This window comes from Talpa occidentalis, unplaced genomic scaffold (assembly GCF_014898055.3).
Source record: "Talpa occidentalis isolate TD23 unplaced genomic scaffold, MPIMG_talOcc4v2.1 talOcc4.9, whole genome shotgun sequence".
Lineage (NCBI taxonomy): Eukaryota > Metazoa > Chordata > Mammalia > Eulipotyphla > Talpidae > Talpa > Talpa occidentalis.
Genome location: NW_023605305.1, coordinates 73,669,612 through 73,689,586, shown reverse-complemented (window position 1 = coordinate 73,689,586; position 19,975 = coordinate 73,669,612). Strand labels below are relative to the sequence as shown.

The 19,975-nt window shown below is 40.2% G+C and overlaps 1 protein-coding gene and 1 pseudogene across 1 annotated transcript; both read left to right on the top strand.

Annotated features, from left to right (window-relative positions):
• The first annotated feature begins 1,951 nt into the window (after nucleotides 1-1,951).
• On the top strand, nucleotides 1,952-2,920 carry LOC119236590 (olfactory receptor 56). The gene has a single exon (XM_037500523.2). It carries the CDS (start codon nucleotides 1,973-1,975, stop codon nucleotides 2,918-2,920), a length of 948 nt encoding a protein of 315 aa, XP_037356420.1. The 5' UTR covers nucleotides 1,952-1,972.
• Nucleotides 2,921-17,924: 15,004 nt separating this feature from the next.
• On the top strand, nucleotides 17,925-19,618 carry LOC119236824 (N-acetylneuraminate lyase-like; annotated as a pseudogene).
• Nucleotides 19,619-19,975: the final 357 nt, after the last annotated feature.

Genomic DNA, 19,975 nt, shown 5'->3' with positions numbered 1-19,975 from the left:
TCTTTGGAATTGATGTTTCTGTGTCCTCTGGGTAAATACCTAGGAGTGGAATGGATGGATCATATGGAAGCTCTATGTTTAGTAGGTCCAGAAATCTCCACACAGATCTCCATAGTGGTTGGACCAGTTTGCACTCCCACCAACAGTGCAGGAGAATTCCTTTTTCTCCACACCCTCGCCAACATTTGTTGTTGCTAGTTTTTTTAATATGTGCCATTCTCACTGGTGTAAGATGGTATCTCATGGTAGTTTTGATTTGCATTTCCCTGATTACAAGTGATGCTGAACATTTTTTCACATGCCTGTTGGTCATTTGCATTTCCTCTTCAGAGAAATTACTTTTTAGCTCTTCTGCCTATTTTTTGACTGGATTATTTTCTTTGTTTTTGTTGAGTCTCATCAGCTCTTTGCAGATTTTTGTGATCAGTCCTTTATCATTAGTGTTGTGTGCAAAAATGTTCTCCCAGTCATTGGGGTTTCTCTTTGTTTTTGTTATTGTCTCTTTTGCTGTGCAGAAGCTCTTTAATTTGATGTAGTCCCAGCTGTTGATCTTTGCCTTCACTATCACTGCTTTGGGTGATGTGTCTGTAAAGATGTCTTTGATGTGCATGTCATGTAGTGTTTCGCCTATATTTCCTTCTAGATATATGCATGTTTTAAATGGTGTAAGTGCTATGGGGGAAACAAAAGCAGGGAAGGGCTTGAGAGTGCAAGACATTTCCAGTTTTAATATAGCTTTCACAGAAGTCATCCTTACAGAGGCTGGCTTTGAGTAGATATATGAAGATGAGGTAATAGCATTACAAAGAGGAGAAAATGCAAAGACCCAAAAGTGAGAGTGTATCCAATTTATCTGAGGAAATTCTAGGAAGCACAGTGAGAAAAGACAGGAGATGAGGTCAAAGGTACCAGTGTTTATGTGTGTGTGTGTGTGTGTGTGTGTGTGTGTGTGTGTGTGTGTGTGATAAAGAGCCTTGTGTGTGGTGCTGCAAGGATTTAAGTTTTATTTGGAATTATTTCGGAAGCTATTGACATACTTTCAGCAAAAGTATTATACCTTATGACACACTTTAGCAGAATCATTTGAACTGTTTTGAAAAGACACAAGGAATTCAAGGATAGAAGCAAGGAGACTGGGCAGGCACCTATGAGAAACCATTTGGTAGCTTTAACAAGAGCAATAGCATGAGAATGATATGACTGAATTGGATTTTGAGATATTCTGAATGTAGAGTGAAGAGGCTTTTCTCATACCTTGGATCTAGGAAATAAAGATAGAGGAATTAAAAATAATTACAAGAATATTTGGCCTGAAAAAAAAATATCTCAAGTCTCCATTATCTCCATTTTTGTAACACGTATAAATGATCTTTGTGGTATGCAATGGTCTATGAGAGAAAGTTTACTAAATCCATGGAATCCAAGCTAAGAAAAGTCAGTTTCATATGGGAAAGCCAGTATTTTGTCTTTTGAAGAAGGTTGTTCAGTAGGTATGTGAAACACATGAAATAATTCAATTATTATTCTTGATGTATATATATGCAAATATAGATATGTGGCTCGATTTTTTCCTAAATTTTTATTTTATTTTATTTCATTTTTTTTTACATTATTGATTTTTGTATAGTAATTGTTTTCAGGGGTAGTCCCCGTGGTTCTCTTGCCACCACATCACCCATGAACCATCACCATATTCATTTGTGCTCTTCCCTCCCCTGCTTTGACCCTCCTCCCTCTCTCTTCCTTGCTGTATGTATATGGCTCAGTTCTCTGAGCCACTGAAGATCCTATCATCTGTGTCAGGAGAATATGAAATTACATTCTCCTGTTTGTCCTACAGCACATGTTATTGAGTTCTGATGAATTGTGAAAGATACAGTTTACTGAAGAAAAATAAATGGGTAAATAAGGCATAAGATAAATCTCAGGATTTCTCTGTCCATGTTCTCAGGTAACTGTGGACAACTGAGCCATGGGAATGTGGTTGAACCAATCATCTATAGATGGCTTCATACTCTTGGGCATCTTTTCCCGTAAGCAGACTGATCTTATTCTCTTCTCACTGGTCATGATAGTCTTCACGGTGGCCTTGTGTGGGAATGTCCTTCTCATCTTCCTCATCTACACAGATGCTCGACTTCATACACCCATGTACTTCTTCCTCAGTCAGCTCTCCTTCATGGACCTCATGTTGGTCTGTAACATTGTGCCTAAGATGGCAGCCAACTTCCTGTCTGGCAGGAAGAACATTTCCTTTGTGGGCTGTGGCATACAAATTGGCTTTTTTGTCTCTCTTGTGGGATCTGAGGGGCTCTTACTGGGACTCATGGCTTATGATCGCTATGTGGCCATTAGTCATCCACTTCACTATCCCATCCTCATGAGTCAGAAGGTCTGTCTCCAGATCGTTGGGAGTTCCTGGGCCTTTGGGATACTGGATGGTGTGATCCAGATGGTGGCAGCCATGAGTTTTCCCTACTGTGGCTCAAGGAAAGTGGACCACTTCTTCTGTGAGGTGCCAGCTCTGTTGAAGTTGGCCTGTGCAGACACATCACTTTTTGACACCCTTCTTTTTGCTTGCTGTGTCTTCATGCTGCTCCTGCCCTTCTCCATCATTGTGGCCTCCTATGCTCGCATCCTGGGAGCCGTGCTCCGAATGCGCTCTGCTCAGGCTCGTAAAAAGGCTCTGGCCACCTGCTCCTCCCACCTGTCAGCTGTGTCCCTCTTCTACGGAGCGGCCATGTTCATATACCTGCGGCCCAGGCGCTACCGAGCCCCAAGCCATGACAAGGTGGTCTCTCTCTTCTACACGGTCCTTACTCCTATGCTCAACCCCCTCATTTATAGCCTGAGGAATCGGGAGGTGATGGGGGCCCTGCGGAAGGGGCTGGACCGTTGCAAGATTGGCAGCCAGCACTGATGGGCTTGGGCCCCTGGTGCCTGATTCTGTCACTTCTTTGTTGTGTGAGTTATACTGTTAAGCTGCTCTTTGTAAGTATGACACCTGCCTTAACTCACAAGAATTCCATGGTAATCACTATATGTAAATCTAAAGTTCTGTGAAGAAGGAGTATGTACATTTCTATTATTGTCATTAACATAATTTATAAAGTCCTTAAAGTAAATTCACTCTATTTCTTAATTATTCTATGTTATAATTATCTTCCATTAAATGCTTAGCAAATGCTGGCTACTGTCCCATTCCCCTTAAATATCTTCTATGTCATATAATTGATGATTCAGCAGAAATTGAGTCTCCATAGATAGTCTTGGATAACTCTTAGCCCTTTCCCACATCCCATTAGGGGCTTTAATAAGCTTCCTTCAAGTAATAAAAGTATGTCCCTGTTGTTTAGAAGTTATCTCCAAAGCGCTAATATCTCATTTATTTACACGATACCAGCACCTGGTACTGTTCCTTATAAATAGCAGTTGTTCACTTACTAAAACCTTATTGAATGAATGTAAGAAGAAATCATCAAATGTGATAATATATAAAAACTTTTTTTAAAACACTATTCACTGCCAAAATTTCTGTGTCAGCTGTAATTCATTTTAGTACTTCAAGATCTGCAATGGTAAAGTTATCTGTTTTTGTAGTATAAGCCCTGAGAGTTTCTGTGTTTTTCTTTTTGTAATACAAGTGCTCACTAAAATTTTGATTGTGGAGGGCCTCCCCTGGTGGCGCAGCACTTGAGCTCTGGGCTGCGAGGCTGCCCGCAGCCTCTGCAGCGCCTGTTCGTTCCCTGGCTGCCGGCGAGGGTCATCAGGGAAATGCAAATCAAAACTACCATGAGATACCATCTTACACCAGTGAGAATGGCACATATTAAAAAAACTAGCAACAACAAATGTTGGCGAGGGTGTGGAGAAAAAGGAACTCTTCTGCACTGTTGGTGGGAGTGCAAACTGGTCCAACCACTGTGGAAAGCTGTATGGAGATTTCTGGACCTACTAAACATAGAGCTTCCATACGATCCAGCAATTCCACTCCTAGGTATTTACCCAAAGGACACAGAAACATCAATTCCAAAGAACACCTGCACCCCTATGTTTATAGCAGCACTGTTTACAATAGCTAAGCTTTGGAAACAACCCAAATGCCCAAAAATAGATGACTGGATCAAGAAGATGTGGTACATATATACCATGGAATATTACTCAGCATTCAAAAAAGATAAACACATGCAATTTGCAGCAACATGGATGGCGCTGGAAGGGATCATGCTCAGCGAAATAAGCCAAAAAGAAAAAGAAAAATACCGGATGGTCTCACTCATAGCAGGAATCTAGAAAACTTAAATAAGGGACCAGGAAAATGAATAACTATAAGAAAGTGAAAATCAAAATCAACAAAAAACTATGAACCAGAGACACTTTTAGGGGGCGGGGGTGGGAGGGGAGGGATTGGGGTCAGAATGGGGGGGCTGCAATTGTATGGGGAATATAACAATAAAATTTATTAAAAAAAAAAAAGATATTCATGGAAAAAAAAAAAATAAAGGCACTAGGACAACACATGCAAAAAAAAAAAAAAAATTGATTGTGGAGACATCCACTTCAAACAGGCATCTGCTTACAAAAGGGTTATCTCAGAAACAACACTGACAGCCACACAGCTAGGTAAAGAGCCAAGTTCCCCTTGCCATGAGATTGCTTTGTTTTAGAAATCCTGCTTGATTTCTGCAACTGACCATTTGAGTAACTTTTTTTTCTCTTCCAGTGCCTTAAATTCCCAATCTTATGTTTAAATGCATTAATAAAGAATGAGCACAAGAGACCTTGAACCCCCATGCTTGCCTTCAAAAAAAGTAGAATCCTAGGATCCTAGATTATAAAAACTCATTATCTCTCTACCCCAACTTCACTGTGTGTCTCACATGCATGCCATTACTTCCAGAACCTTTAAATAATAAATCCTGTCTCTTTTAGAGTTTTCTGATGGTTAATGCTACAGGGAAACTTCAGTCCAGTTACAATATTTGTTATCATAGGCTGGGAGTGGCACAAAACAGTTTTGAAGGATGAAGATTAGAGCTAAATTCAAAATTTAAGCCATTATTCTAAAATTTATGTATCAGTCATGGTCCAGTCAGAAATAAATCCACACTAGTTATTTTAGCAGAGAAAATGTAATGCAAAGAGTTGCTAACCAAATATTTGAGAACAGCAGTGGCAAAACAAGAACAGAAAGGACAGCAGAGGAAGAAAATACCTACAAGTCTACAGTAAAAAGCAAGTTTCCTTAGGCCTGGAGAGGAAAAGGAGAAGGTTTGGGTTACTACAACCTGGAGTCTTGGAGCACAAACATCTCGGGAATGGACACTAACTACCTAGTATTGATACCTCAGAAGGGCCCCAAGTTTCCATTTCTCAGACTTCTGAGAAATCTCCTCTGTCCTGATGTATGGTGGAACTTCCAGAACCCAGAGGAGGAGGAAGGGTTTGCAAGACTGGGATCTAAACTTCTGATAAATGGCTACTGTACAGTTGGGTGGAAAACCTGAAGAGTTCAGAGGAGAGTTTCTGGCATCAGACTGGGGAATGGCACTTATTAGTGAATGTTTAGTCACCTGAAAGGCAGGGTAAGACTGGTTCTGGGAATGTGAAAATAAAATCTGCGATGTGGAAACAACCGCCAGAGTGAGAAACATTTATGTGATGACTTTGACAGGAAAAACATTAAAGTGTGAGGACTCAGTTTCTTCTCCCCTCTTCGCAACCATTGCCCCTATTGGCAGTTTCTAATGAAAACTTTGATGACAAAGCAGCTCCAGAAACACAAATCAGAGAGCAGAAGTATGGATTTAATACTTAGGAAAGAGTTCAGTATGTGATATAGTCCATTCCTTTGGCTAATCAGCATCCATACACACCGTTTTCCCATATTTTAACTGCTGTTAACAGGAAAAACAACACAACAAAGCTTAATTATTCTTCATACACATGGTATCCCTAATTAGTTACAGTGTCCAGATGTTGGTAATGATAGTTATGCCTTGTATTTGGTTACAATCTCGTCTGAATATTAGCCACCACCAACAATTGGTATATAAATAGGAAGGAGGACAGAGAAAGAACAAATTAATTTATAAACATGTACACACATGCCTAGTCTAACATAAACATGCCAACTCATCATGAAGTCATTTTGGATATTTATTTTCTTCTTCCACTTACCATTCCTTATTTCTGTCACCTACAGCTATAACCTTAATCTATATCTTCATCCCAAAATATATGAATCCTCAATATTACTGTTTTGGGTTGGTTGCTTTTCCATTATCTTTTACTATTGGACATTTGATACTGTCTGAGGCATTCTATAAGTATATAGATGTTGGCGAAATAAACATTATTGGCAAGAAAAGCAAATTTATATCTAGAATAGATGTTTATTCCAATGACATCAAATTGATACCCTGTTCATGATGAAAGAGATCCAGTATAATCAACCTGCTAACCAGGTGCCTAGCTGATTTCCCAAAGGAAAGTTTCCATGTTAGGGCTCAAAAGTAATTTTTATTGATGGAAGGTTATGAACTCAATGATGGTAATAACCAGGTCAGCCTGATGAGGATAAATACAAGTTGCTAAGCCTGCCTCTGCCCCCACCACAATCTCTTTGTACCTAGGTTATTGAACAAACGCGAGAATTGCGGGCCATAGAACACAATGTTCTATGGAATGTTAAAATAGTCAAGATCTCTGTAGGCTGTATTATGGAGCAGGAGAATTGATGTGGACCTAGGACAAGCTGTCAAGATGTACTGCTGTCCTGGGAAGGTAAACAACCTGCACTCAGTAGTACTTACATGTTGTTACATACAAAAAAAAGCTTTTCCAGTTCAATAAACAGCATACCAAATGCCAAAAGTGAAGCAGCAAAAACAAAGAGAAACCCCACCAACTGGGAGAACATTTTTGCACACAACACTAATGATAAAGGACTGATCACAAAAATCTACAAAGAGCTGATGAGACTCAACAACAACAAAGAAAATAATCCAGTCAAAAAATGGTCAGAAGAGCTAAAAAGAAACTACTCTGAAGAAGAAATGCAAATGGCCAACAGGCATATGAAAAAATGTTCAACATCACTTGTAATCAGGGAAATGCAAATCAAAACTACCATGAGATACCATCTTACACCAGTGAGAATGGCACATATTAAAAAAACTAGCAACAACAAATGTTGGCGAGGGTGTGGAGAAAAAGGAACTCTCCTGCACTGTTGGTGGGAGTGCAAACTGGTCCAACCACTATGGAGAGCTGTGTGGAGATTTCTGGACCTACTAAACATAGAGCTTCCATATGATCCAGCAATTCCACTCCTAGGTATTTACCCAAAGGACACAGAAACATCAATTCCAAAAAGCACCTGCACCCCTATGTTTATAGCAGCACTGTTTACAATAGCTAAGCTTTGGAAACAACCCAAATGCCCAAAAATAGATGACTGGATCAAGAAGATGTGGTACATATACACCATGGAATATTACTCAGCATTCAAAAAAAAATAAACACATGCAATTTGCAGCAACATGGATGGCGCTGGAAGGGATCATGCTCAGCGAAATAAGCCAGAAAGAAAAAGAAAAATACCGGATGGTCTCACTCATAGCAGGAATCTAGAAAACTTAAATAAGGGACCAGGAAAATGAATAACTATAAGAAAGTGAAAATCAAAATCAACAAGAAGAGGGGGCGGAGCAACATGGCGGTGAGGAGACGCTGCGAGTAAGATCTCCCATTAAAAAAAGTTAATAGGGAGGAAAAGCGGCAGGTCCCAGTGAGAACTGGGACACGGAAGATAAACGGGTGACTCCAGCAAACTACCCGAAGAAGAAAGTGGCCATAAAAGAGGACTAGAAGGGAGGGAAGCGCAGAACCCTGCTCCCCTCCCCCGCCCACAGAGGCGGCACTCTCTGACCGGCAGAGAGGAGGAAAACAACCAAAACGACCAACAAGAACAAACGACGCAGCAAGCGGGACTGGGAGTGGAAAGGAACTATTGCAGCCACCACACCCCGTGAACGGGAGCTGAGGCGAACCCTGCAGGATTCGCCGCGGCGGTGAGCGAACGGCTCCGGGCGCCATTAGAGAAGAACAAAGACCCCGGGAGACGCGCACACAGCCCGGGCTGCCGGTAAGCTTGCGCGGGAAAGCGGCGCGCTCAGCGCGCTTGAAAAGCAAGTGCAGACCGGGATTGCGGCTGCCCAGGTCCCCGCGCCTGCGACCTAGGCTTGCGGGGAGACGACCTAGGCTTGCGGGGAGACGCGCGGAGGTCCTCACTGACGTGAAGGTCCCTCCCTGAGTGAGCAGGAACCAGGCGCCCAGGCACGGGAGCGGTGCAAAAGGCGCCATTCCCGCGCCACTGAACTGGGCTACAGCCCGCGTCCTGGAACTGAGGGCTTTGAACTGAGACCCGGGGCACGAAAATTCGGGGCGTGGGTTCTCCACGACGGTGGGGCACAAGGCAGACACAGCACCCCAAAGCTGTTGAGGTGTACCCTACCATTCCCGCTCTGTTCCCTGTCCTACGGGGTGGGGGGAGGCGAAAAACAGCCCCCCAAGGACAATAGGAGAGATCTCTGGCGCCACCTAGCGACCAGGAAAAAAAAGTCACTAACACCCCATAGAACAGGAAATTTCTTAAGACTGCTTGAAAAGGGCAGAAGGCTTCTGTAGGACCCAGTGGCCAGCCAGGAAGTCATTCCACGCCAGGCCCCTTCCGACCAGCAGTCTGAGCCCACAGAGGGAGCAGGCACCCACGTCCGGGGCAGACCGGGTGCGCAGAAGAGTGTGCCTGAAACCGGAGGCGCAGGGACTGCATCCCGCTTCGCCATTTGAGAACAGGGACATTTCTTCAGTAAAAACTGCCTAAAACCAGCAGAAAGCTCCCCCAGAAGACAGAGATGGCTCCTGGAAGAGCCAGAGGGGAGCGGAGAAGTTCACCCAAGATGTCAGTCAGTCCGAGCAACACAGTGTCCCAACGCATACGACAAATTAGAAAACAGACAGTAGGGAGTAGAAGAACCACACGCAACCTAACAACTCCTCAGGAAAGAAACACACCACAAAAAGAAAACCACTCCCCAGATTGCAACGACAGCAACTTGGAAGAACTTCTGAGCCTTCCAGAAAGAGAATTAAAAATTGCCATGATTAAAAAAGTGATAGATCAGAAGAAGGAAATTGAGTCCCTAAAGAGGGAAGTAAAAGAAATGCAGGAGATCAAAGAATTAATGGAGGAACTAAAGAACTCCGGGAAAAGCAAGGAAAGCAGAATAGATGAAATGGAAGAACAAATAAGTTCTCTTGAAGACACAGAAATAAAAAGAACCAAAACAGAAAAGGAAAGAGAAGTACGAAGGAAAAAGAATGAAGAAAGACTTCGGGAACTATCTGACTCCATGAGGAAAGGAAATATAAGAGTTATAGGAATCCCAGAAGGAGAGGAGAGAGATGTAGGAACAGAGAAAATATTCCAGGAGATAATTGAAGAGAACTTCCCAAATGCGAAGAAGGAGCTGAAAATTGATATACAAGAAGCAAGAAGAACACCAAACTTCCACGATGAAAGGAAAAGCACAGCAAGACACATAATAGTAAAGCTCCCAAGAATCCAGGACAAGGAAAAAATAATGAAGCTGACAAGAGGGAAGAAACAGATAACATTCAAAGGAAAACCAATCAGGCTGACATCAGACTTCTCTGAAGAAACACTACGGGCAAGGAGAGAGTGGAGGGACATAGTCAACAGACTCCAAGAAAACAGATGCCAACCAAGAATACTCTATCCCGCAAAGCTCTCTTTCCTCCATGAAGAAAGAATATGGACCTTCCCAGACAAAGAGAAACTCCGGAATTTCATTACGAATAAACCCCCACTCCAAAAAATACTACAAGGAATCCTAAAGCCAGAACCTCAGAGGGACGAATAACAACGAAAGAAGACCAAAAAAAAAAAGTTATTAAAAGAATAAATAAAATCAAAGGAAAGACAAACATAATGGCAAATACAGATGCTAACATATCAATATTAACTCTAAATATAAATGGACTAAACTGTTCAATAAAAAGACACAGAGTTGCAGCCTGGATTAAGAAACAAAACCCAACCTTTTGCTGTCTCCAGGAAACACATTTAGCTACAAAAGATAAAAATAGGCTCAAAGTCAAAGGATGGAAAACAATCCTACAAGCAAATGGGCCAAAAAAGAAAGCAGGAACAGCTATACTTATATCAGATAAAACAGACTTCAAACTCAAAAAAATAAAAAGAGACCCCAATGGTCACTACATTATGATCAAGGGGACAATACTTCAAGAAGAAATAACACTCATCAACATATACTCACCAAACGAAAGAGCACCAAAATATATCAGACAACTGTTGTCCTCTCTGAAAACAGACATCACATAGAGAAAACACATACGTAGTGGGAGACTTCAACACACCACTATCAACAATGGATAGATCAACAAGACAAAAAATAAGTAAAGAAACTAAAGCTCTAAATAAGGACCTAGAGCATTTGGGCTTAACAGACATCTATAGAACACTAAACCCCCAAAAAACGGAGTACACATTTTTCTCAAGCGCACACGGATCATTCTCCAGGATCGATCACATACTGGGGCACAAGACAAACATCAACAGATACACCAAGATTGAAATCATACCAACCATCTTTTCTGACCACGAAGGCATCAAACTAGAAATAAATCATAAAAAGAAGGCAAGGAACTATCCTACCTCATGGAGATTAAAAGCCACACTACTGGAAGACCACTGGACTAATGAGGAGATCAAAGAAGAAATTAAAAAATTCTTTGAATTGAATGACAAGGAGGACACCAATATCCTAAATGTATGGGATGCAGCAAAAGCAGTAATAAGAGGAAAATATATAGCAATAGAAGCTCACATCAAAAAACAAGAAAGAACTCAAAGAAACAACCTAATCTCGAAGCTCAAAGATCTAGAAAAAGAACAACAAAAAACCCCAAAACCAGTAGAAGAAAAGAAATAATAAAAACCAAAGCAGAAATAAATGAAATTGAAACTAAAAAAAAAATCCAAAAGATCAATGAAACCAAGAGCTGGTTCTTTGAAAAAATCAATAAAATAGACAAACCCCTAGCCAGGCTCACAAAGGAAAAAAGGGAGAAAGCACAAATACACAGGATCATAAATGAAAGAGGAGAAATCACAACGGACACAGCAGAAATCAAAAGAATAATCAGTAACTACTATGAACAGTTATATGGAAACAAGTTCAACAATCTAGAGGAGATGGACAAATTCCTACAACTCTACAATCACCCAAAGCTAGATAAAGAAGAAATAGAACACCTAAACAGACCAATTACAAGCAGCGAAATTGAAATAGTAATCAAAAACCTCCCCAAAAACAAAAGCCCAGGGCCTGATGGATTTACAAATGAATTCTACCAAACATTCAGAGACGAATTAGTGCCTATCCTTCACAAACTCTTCCAAAAAATTGAGAAGGAAGGGACAATACCAAACACGTTCTATGAAGCCAATATTACCCTAATACCAAAACCGAATAAGGACAACACAAAAAAGGAAAACTACAGGCCAATCTCCCTAATGAACACTGATGCAAAAATCCTCAATAAAATTTTAGCTATCAGAATCCAACAATGTATCCATAAGATAATTCACCACGACCAAGTTGGATTCATTCCAGGGGCACAAGGATGGTTTAACATCCGAAAATCAATCAACGTTATCCAACACATCAACAAAAAGAAATATAAAAACCATATGATAATATCAATAGATGCTGAGAAAGCTTTCGACAAAGTGCAACACCCATTCATGATAAAAGCCCTTGAAATTCTTGGGATACAAGGAACATACCTCAACATCATAAAGGCCATCTATGACAAGCCAACAGCCAGTATCATTCTCAATGGTGAAAAGCTGAAAGCAATTCCATTAAGATCTGGAACAAGACAAGGCTGTCCACTCTCACCACTGCTTTTCAATATAATACTGGAAGTCCTAGCCAGAGCAATAAGACAAGAGAAAGACATCCAAGGAATCCAAATAGGAAAAGAAGAAGTCAAACTATCACTATTTGCAGATGATATGATAATATACTTAGAGAACCCCAAAAAGTCCACAGAAAAACTAATTCAACTCATCAATCAGTTCAGTAAAGTGGCAGGATACAAAATCAACATGCAAAAGTCAGTAGCCTTCCTATACACAAACATTAAATCTGAAGAAGAAGAAATCAAAAAAACCATCCTTTTTTTATTGAAACAAAAAAATCAAATATTTGGGAATAAATCTAACAAAAGAGGTAAAGGACCTATACAAAGAAAACTATAAAACACTGTTAAAAGAAATAGAAGAAGACACAAAGAAATGGAAAGACATCCCCTGCTCATGGATTGGAAGAATAAACATTATTAAAATGGCCATCCTACCAAAAGCAATATACAGATTCAATGCTATTCCAATCAAAATCTCAATGGCGTTCTTCAAAGAAATAGAACAATTATTGATGAAATTCATATGGAATCACCAAAAACCCCGAATAGCCAAAGCTCTACTGAAAAAAAAAGAAGGAAATGGAGGCATCACACTCCCAGACTTCAAACTATACTACAAAGCCATAATCATCAAAACTGCATGGTATTGGAACAAGAACAGACATACAGACCAATGGAATCGAATAGAAAATCCAGAAATAAACCCACAGATTTATGGTCAACTAATCTTTGACAAAGGAGCAAAGACTATGCATTGGAGCAAAGAAAGTTTGTTCAATAAATGGTGCTGGGAAAACTGGGTCGCTACATGCAAAAGAATGAAGCTTGACCACTACCTCACACCATACACAAAAATCAACTCAAAATGGATTAAAGAACTAGACATAAGACCTGAAACCATAAAATACATAGAAGGAAATATAGGCGAAACACTACGGGATTTGCACATCAAAGACATCTTTACAGACACATCACCCAAAGCAGTGATAGTGAAGACAAAGATAAAAGCTGGGACTACATCAAATTAAAGAGCTTCTGCACAGCAAAAGAGACAATAACAAAAACAAAGAGAAACCCCACCAACTGGGAGAACATTTTTGCACCCAACACTAATGATAAAGGACTGATCACAAAAATCTGCAAAGAGCTGATGAGACTCAGCAACAACAAAGAAAATAATCCAGTCAAAAAATGGGCAGAAGAGCTAAAAAGAAACTTCTCTGAAGAGGAAATGCAAATGGCCAACAGGAATATGAAAAAATGTTCAACATCACTTGCAATCAGGGAAATGCAAATCAAAACTACCATGAGATACCATCTCACACCAGTGAGAATGGCACATATTAAAAAACTAGCAACAACAAATGTTGGCGAGGGTGTGGAGAAAAAGGAACTCTTCTGCACTGTTGGTGGGAGTGCAAACTGGTCCAACCACTATGGAGAGCTGTGTGGAGATTTCTGGACCTACTAAACATAGAGCTTCCATATGATCCAGCAATTCCACTCCTAGGGATTTACCCAAAGGACACAGAAACATCAATTCCAAAGAGCACCTGCACCCCTATGTTTATAGCAGCACTGTTTACAATAGCTAAGCTTTGGAAACAACCCAAATGCCCAAAAATAGATGACTGGATCAAGAAGATGTGGTACATATATACCATGGAATATTACTCAGCATTCAAAAAAGATAAACACATGCAATTTGCAGCAACATGGATGGCGGTGGAAGGGATCATGCTCAGCGAAATAAGCCAAAAAGAAAAAGAAAAATACCGGATGGTCTCACTCATAGCAGGAATCTAGAAAACTTAAATAAGGGACCAGGAAAATGAATATAAGAAAGTGAAAATCAAAATCAACAAAAAACTATGAACCAGAGACACTTTTTGGGGGTGGGGGGCGGGAGGGGAAGGATTGGGGTCAGAATGGGGCGTTTGCAATTGTATGGGGGAATATAAAAATAAAATTTAATATTAAAAAAAAAAAGATAACAAAAAAAAAAAAGAAGATGTGGTACATATATACCATGGAATATTACTCAGCATTCAAAAAAGACAAACACATGCAATTTGCAGCAACATGGATGGAGCTAGAAGGGATCATGCTCAGCGAAATAAGCCAGAAAGAAAAAGAAAAATACCAGATGGTCTCACTCATAGCAGGAATCCAGAAAACTTAAATAAGGGACCAGGAAAAAGAATATCTATAAGAAAGAAAATATCAAAATCAACAAACAACTATGAACCAGAGACACTCTATGGGGTTGGGGGGGCGGGGAGGGATTGGGATCAAAATAAGGGGGTTGTAATTGTATGGGGAATATCAAATAAAATTTAAATTAAATTAAAAAAATGAAAAGAAAATCAACAAGGAACTATGAACCAGAGACACTCTATGGTGGGTAGAGGGCGGGAGGGGAGGGATTGGGGTCAAAATAAGGGGGTTGCAATTGTATGGGGAATATAAAAATAAAATTTATTATTAAAAAAAAAAAAAAAGTGAAGCAGGTTTTTTCCAGTAAAGATGACTAGATCTGTAACAGCCACTGTGATTGGAGTCCAATTAACTTTACAATAATCAACAGTGATTTTCTAATATCTATTCAACTTATGTAAAGGCCAGTACATACATACATACATATGTATATATATATACATACATACATACACACATATATAAATATATACATACATATATACATATGTATATATATTTCTTTTTTTCCAGGTATATGTTGGCCCTAAATACCTATAGTTCCCCAGGGGTGTGGCATTGATTTTGGTTTATCATCCCAATAAGGAATACAAATTCCTGAGCTTCCACTTGCTTTTCTACCTTAATGGAACTCATTCTATGGTTTAGAGACTCAATGTATGGCTGTACCAGTCTCTGAATATGTCTACCCCAAATACACATTAAGTGTCCAAGAATAGCCATATAGTAGGTTTCCAAATGTACTTAGGCCTAAATACCACTTACGTCCTCATCACAATAAACCCCCACCTTGACTGATAGACCAAAGTGGTGTTTGGGGCCTAAGGAAGTAGTATCAATTAGAGCCAATATTTAGAGAGAAGTAAGACAATTTATATTCATATTGCTTGTTAGCAGTACTCAAAATTATGACCACTACACTATTAAAACTTTAAAATTTATTACAGAAAATTCTTGCCCAGGGAAATAAGGCTGCAAATCAGAACATAAATTCATTGTTAGATTAATATGAGTAATACACTGTTCAATGAGCATCTTTTCAGAACAAGATATGATTCAATTGGTTGAATTCAATTGCCTCTCAAACATTTTCTCATCAAGACTGCCACAACTCATGCTTACACTATCCACCATTTCTGTTGTATCACAACAGATCATTGCATTGCAAGAGCCAGTCACACTACTGAAATCTATCTTAATTTTTTTTAAAGATTTATTTATGTTTTATTTATACAAGAACCGGGGTATAGGCCAGATACGTGGGAGGGTGAGAAGATTCACCAGAGACAGAGTGGGGAACACAACAGGCAGACTGATGAAATACACTGTTGAGGGGAGCAGCGAGCACCACAGGAGAGGTCTGCTGCGCCATGTGGGACCCAAGCCCACTGGCCGGGATCCAACCGGCGCTGCAGAGGCTGCAGACAGCATCACAGCGCAGCGCTTAACCGCCTGCGCCACTGGGGAGGCCCAAAATCTTAAATTTTATACACATTTACCTCTCTGAAACACTACTAAAATTCTGTCAAAATGATGTTTACCTTTAGGGCCTCCCTGGTGGCGCAAGGCATTGAGACGCAACCTATGAAGTTGTCTGCAGCCATTGCAGCACCAGTTTGATCCCCTGGCCAGCCAGGGAGCAACCCACATGGTGCAGCAGACCTCTCCTGACTCGCCTGCTGCTCCCCTCAGTGGTGTACTTTGGTCAATCTGCCTGTTCTGTTCCCTACTCTGTCTCTGGTGAGTCCTCTCACCCCCATCCCACACCTCTGGCCTGTACCCCAGCTCTTGTATGCATAAATAAATAAATCTTTTTAAAAAATAAAAAAAAATGATGTTTACCTTTACTATGTAAGTAGTATTTGTTTGATCAGCAGGTATATTATTCTGCTGGTTATATATGGGGGAAGTCGGCAGACAACACTTTTACTCCTAAAAGACTAGTTTTAACTTTCTTTACATGAATATTTGTTATAGTAAATGTCAATAGATACTTCTGGGTGGTGGTTTAGAAGACTTGCACTATATATATTTGGTAGAGTTGTGCAGCTCTTCCTTAATAGAACCCAGTTGAATCAGGGGGTTCTTAGTCTGTGAATTGGCTTGGCTAGGTAATAGGCCATGACTTACCATTTTAAAGACTAGCACCAAGTTTCTGCATACCATACCTTAACTTTTTCCAAATACATAGATCAAGAATTTCCATTTCATTCTGAGAGACACTGTGGTCAATTAATTACCAACAAAGTTTCTTGGTATCAAAGCATTTGACTTACCATCTGGCAGTCCACTATCACTTGGCTCCTACTACTTCAATAATCCAGAATCTGCAAAAACGTTGGGAAGATGGTATCAGAGGAGTTTCCCAGTTTCACTGCCTGGAAGATAATATAAAGAGAGGCACTGAACTCAGGGGATCCCATGATTTGGTACAAAACCGGCACACTTCCTAGAGATGAGATACCAATACTGATCACAACAGAAGAGCCACTGAGGAAATTCAACTCTATACAACAAAATGTGGGTGGAGAGAGGTACCTAGAGACTACAGCAGGGTCAGGAGCTGATGTGCAAATCTGTGCTCCTGTGTTTGTCTGGCAATCCTGGGAAAGGGAGAGCTGATTAGTGTGGTGCTACACCCTTAACTGAGGGGAGATATATGTAAAAGGTGCTAGGGTGACCAGGGTAGGGTGCAGAGTAGCACTCCTTTCACTCATGGTATCAAGCTGATTCTGTGAGGGGTGCTGAAAGTCCAGCCAGCAGACTAGGTGTACATACCCAGAAGGGATGACTATAGGCAGTGTCACAAACATGAGACACCCCCCGAACACCACTTTTACCAGTAACTGGACCCCTCTAGGCCCTTTACCACCTCCTGACTCAGCAGCTGCAGATCAGTTCTCACCAACTTATATTATACAACATACTGGAACGTCAAGCCAGGAAAAGCTAAAAAACCAAAAACCAAACCAAACCAAAAAATCCCACAGCACCATCTGCTGGAAACATGAAGTTCTGCACCCTCAGGGGACACACACACACACACACACACACACACACACACACACACACACACACCCCTAGAATAGGCAGGTAGAAAATACCACGCAGGGTACCTTGAGTCCTCAAGGAAACATTTCTTTCCTTTTTTTTTGAAGTTCATCCAAACACATTTTATTTTTTCTATTTTTTTTAATTTTTTACACCATTGTTCATTTTTAAACAATATTTGTTTCCCCCCACCCCCTCAGGTGTAGTCCCCATAGAGTTTTTTTCACCAATGCACCCGTGCACCATCACCTCAGTCCCCTGTGCTCCTCCCTCCCTCCCTCTGAACTCTCTTCCTCCTCCTCCCCTGCAGTATGTCTCTGATTTGTAATTGTCCATTTTTGCTTTGTTGTGTTTTGTACTGTTATTATTTTTCATACTGATGTCTTATTTGGTTCCCATATATTCCTGCTATAAGTAAAACCATCTGATATTTTTCTTTTTCCTTCTGGCTTATTTCACTGAGCATAATTCCTTCTAGTTCCATCCACGTTGCTGTGAATGGCATGAGCTTATCTTTTTTGATTGCTGAATAATATTCCATTGTGTATATATGCCACATCTTCCTTAAGGAAATATTTCACCACAGAGAGCAAAAACCTGCAAAATGCAACCACAAAGGCATGGAAGATCATGTTTCCCTATCAGGTACAGAGTTCAAAATTATTGTATAAAAAATTAACAGAAATAGAAAACACAGAAAAGCAGATCAAAGATATATTAAAAACTCAGAAAAAACATATGCTTTTCCTAAGATATGAAATTAATGAACAGAAGATAGAAACTGAAGCTTTGAATACAAAAACAGTGGGGAGCAGAGTGCAGGACTGATCTGAAGAGTGGTGATGGTGGCTGAGGCCATGAAGCAGATCCCAGGTCTCAGCAGCTCGATGGCTCCTCAAGCAAGAAACTTCAAGTTCCTGTGGCTGCCACCCTCATGCCAATGATAGCACATGGAGAAGTCAGCTTTCAGTCATTTGTCAGCATGGGATTATCTTGTGGAAGAACAGGGAGTAAATAATGCGAATGGCATCACAGGAGAAGGCCTATCTCTGAGCATCACACAGTATTGTGTGGGGAGTAGGTGGCAAATGGAGGAACAAGTTGGATCAAGTGGTAATTCATATAGGTGCACTAAGTTTAAAGGAATCACAAGAACAGGCTCAACACGTAGCCAAAATAGTAGCATCACTGTCCTTGCACTTTTCTTTCTTTTTTGCTTTTAATTTTTTAAATTTTATATATTTTTTACATCATTTTTGTACAATGTATGCATTTTCATCTTGGTTATAGTCCCTGTGAAATTCCCACCACCCAATCACCTGTGAACTATCACCATGGTCTCTTGTGCTCTTCCCACCCTTGTTTTGATCCTACTCCCTTCTCCCCCTCCCTGCAGAATGTTTCTGGTTTATAGTTGCCTGTTGATTTTGATTTTATTATAATTAGTTTTTTCCTGATCCTTATTTGGATCCTTTACATTCCTGGTATAAGTGAGACCATCTGGTATTTTTCTTTTTCTTTCTGGCTTATTTCACTGAGCATGATCCCTTCCAGCCCCATCCATGTTGCTGTGAGTGGCATGAGTTTATCTTTTTTGATTGCTGAGTAATATTCCATTTTGTATATATACCACATCTTCTTGATCCAGTCATCTCTTTTTGGCCATTTGGGTTGTTTCCATACCTTACGTATTGTAAATAGTGCTGTAATAAACATAGGGGTCATTGCACCTTTCTTTCTCAAGCCATGGAACAAAGATATTCTGATTAATTTCTCAAAGGAGGTGGATGTTATTTCCCCTGTATTGCCATTTTATTGCAATCATATTTCTGCCTAACAGAGGTAAAGGTTTGAGCTGAGGAGTTATTGGATGGGATTCAGCATAAGATCCCCACATTCCAGGGACTGAAATTCAGTGACACAGACTTCAGACAGTGTGCTGATCAGACTCACCAGTGAGAACTTGCATTATTTTGGGGGGGAGGTGGATGAGCAATTGTTGAGTGCACTGGTGATGGGAGCTGTGGAGTGGTAGGCATTGCCCATAACTACCTGAGAAAAAAGACAAACCAGATACTGGAATCTTTTGAATGAAAGGATTCCTCTTCTTCCCTGAACTATCACATTTGTGGTCAAACTAGGTTTTTGAATATTGCAGATGAAAACCATCATGTCTCTGGTGTCTGAGATTCCAATGGGCCCAGCCCAGATTTTACTGTGCAAAGCCTCCAGAGAGTTCACTGATAATGGAAAAACCAAGCTTGAGAGCCTGAATTTTCTTTCCCTGGTTGGTTCAAAGGATGGATTTCTGTAGCAATTACCTCTTCATCAAATCAGGATGTGTATGTCACACACATTATCCAAATTGCATAGTTCATTTATTTCTCAAGATGAACTTGAACTAATTTTTTTCCTAGAAAATTAAATCTCACATCAAACAATAAGTAAGTACCTACAATGATCCTAAAAATGTCTTATTCTGTGGAGAAGCAAAAATTCTCAAAATGTGTCATGAGCTCTAAATCATGCAATATTTCAAAAAAAAAATTTTTTTTTTAAATAGAGGCATGTTTTTATTTATTTATTTATTTATTTATTTGTTTGTTTTTTGTTTATACATGCACTGGGTACAGTCAGAAATGCCGGAGGGTGAGAGAATTCACCAGAGCCA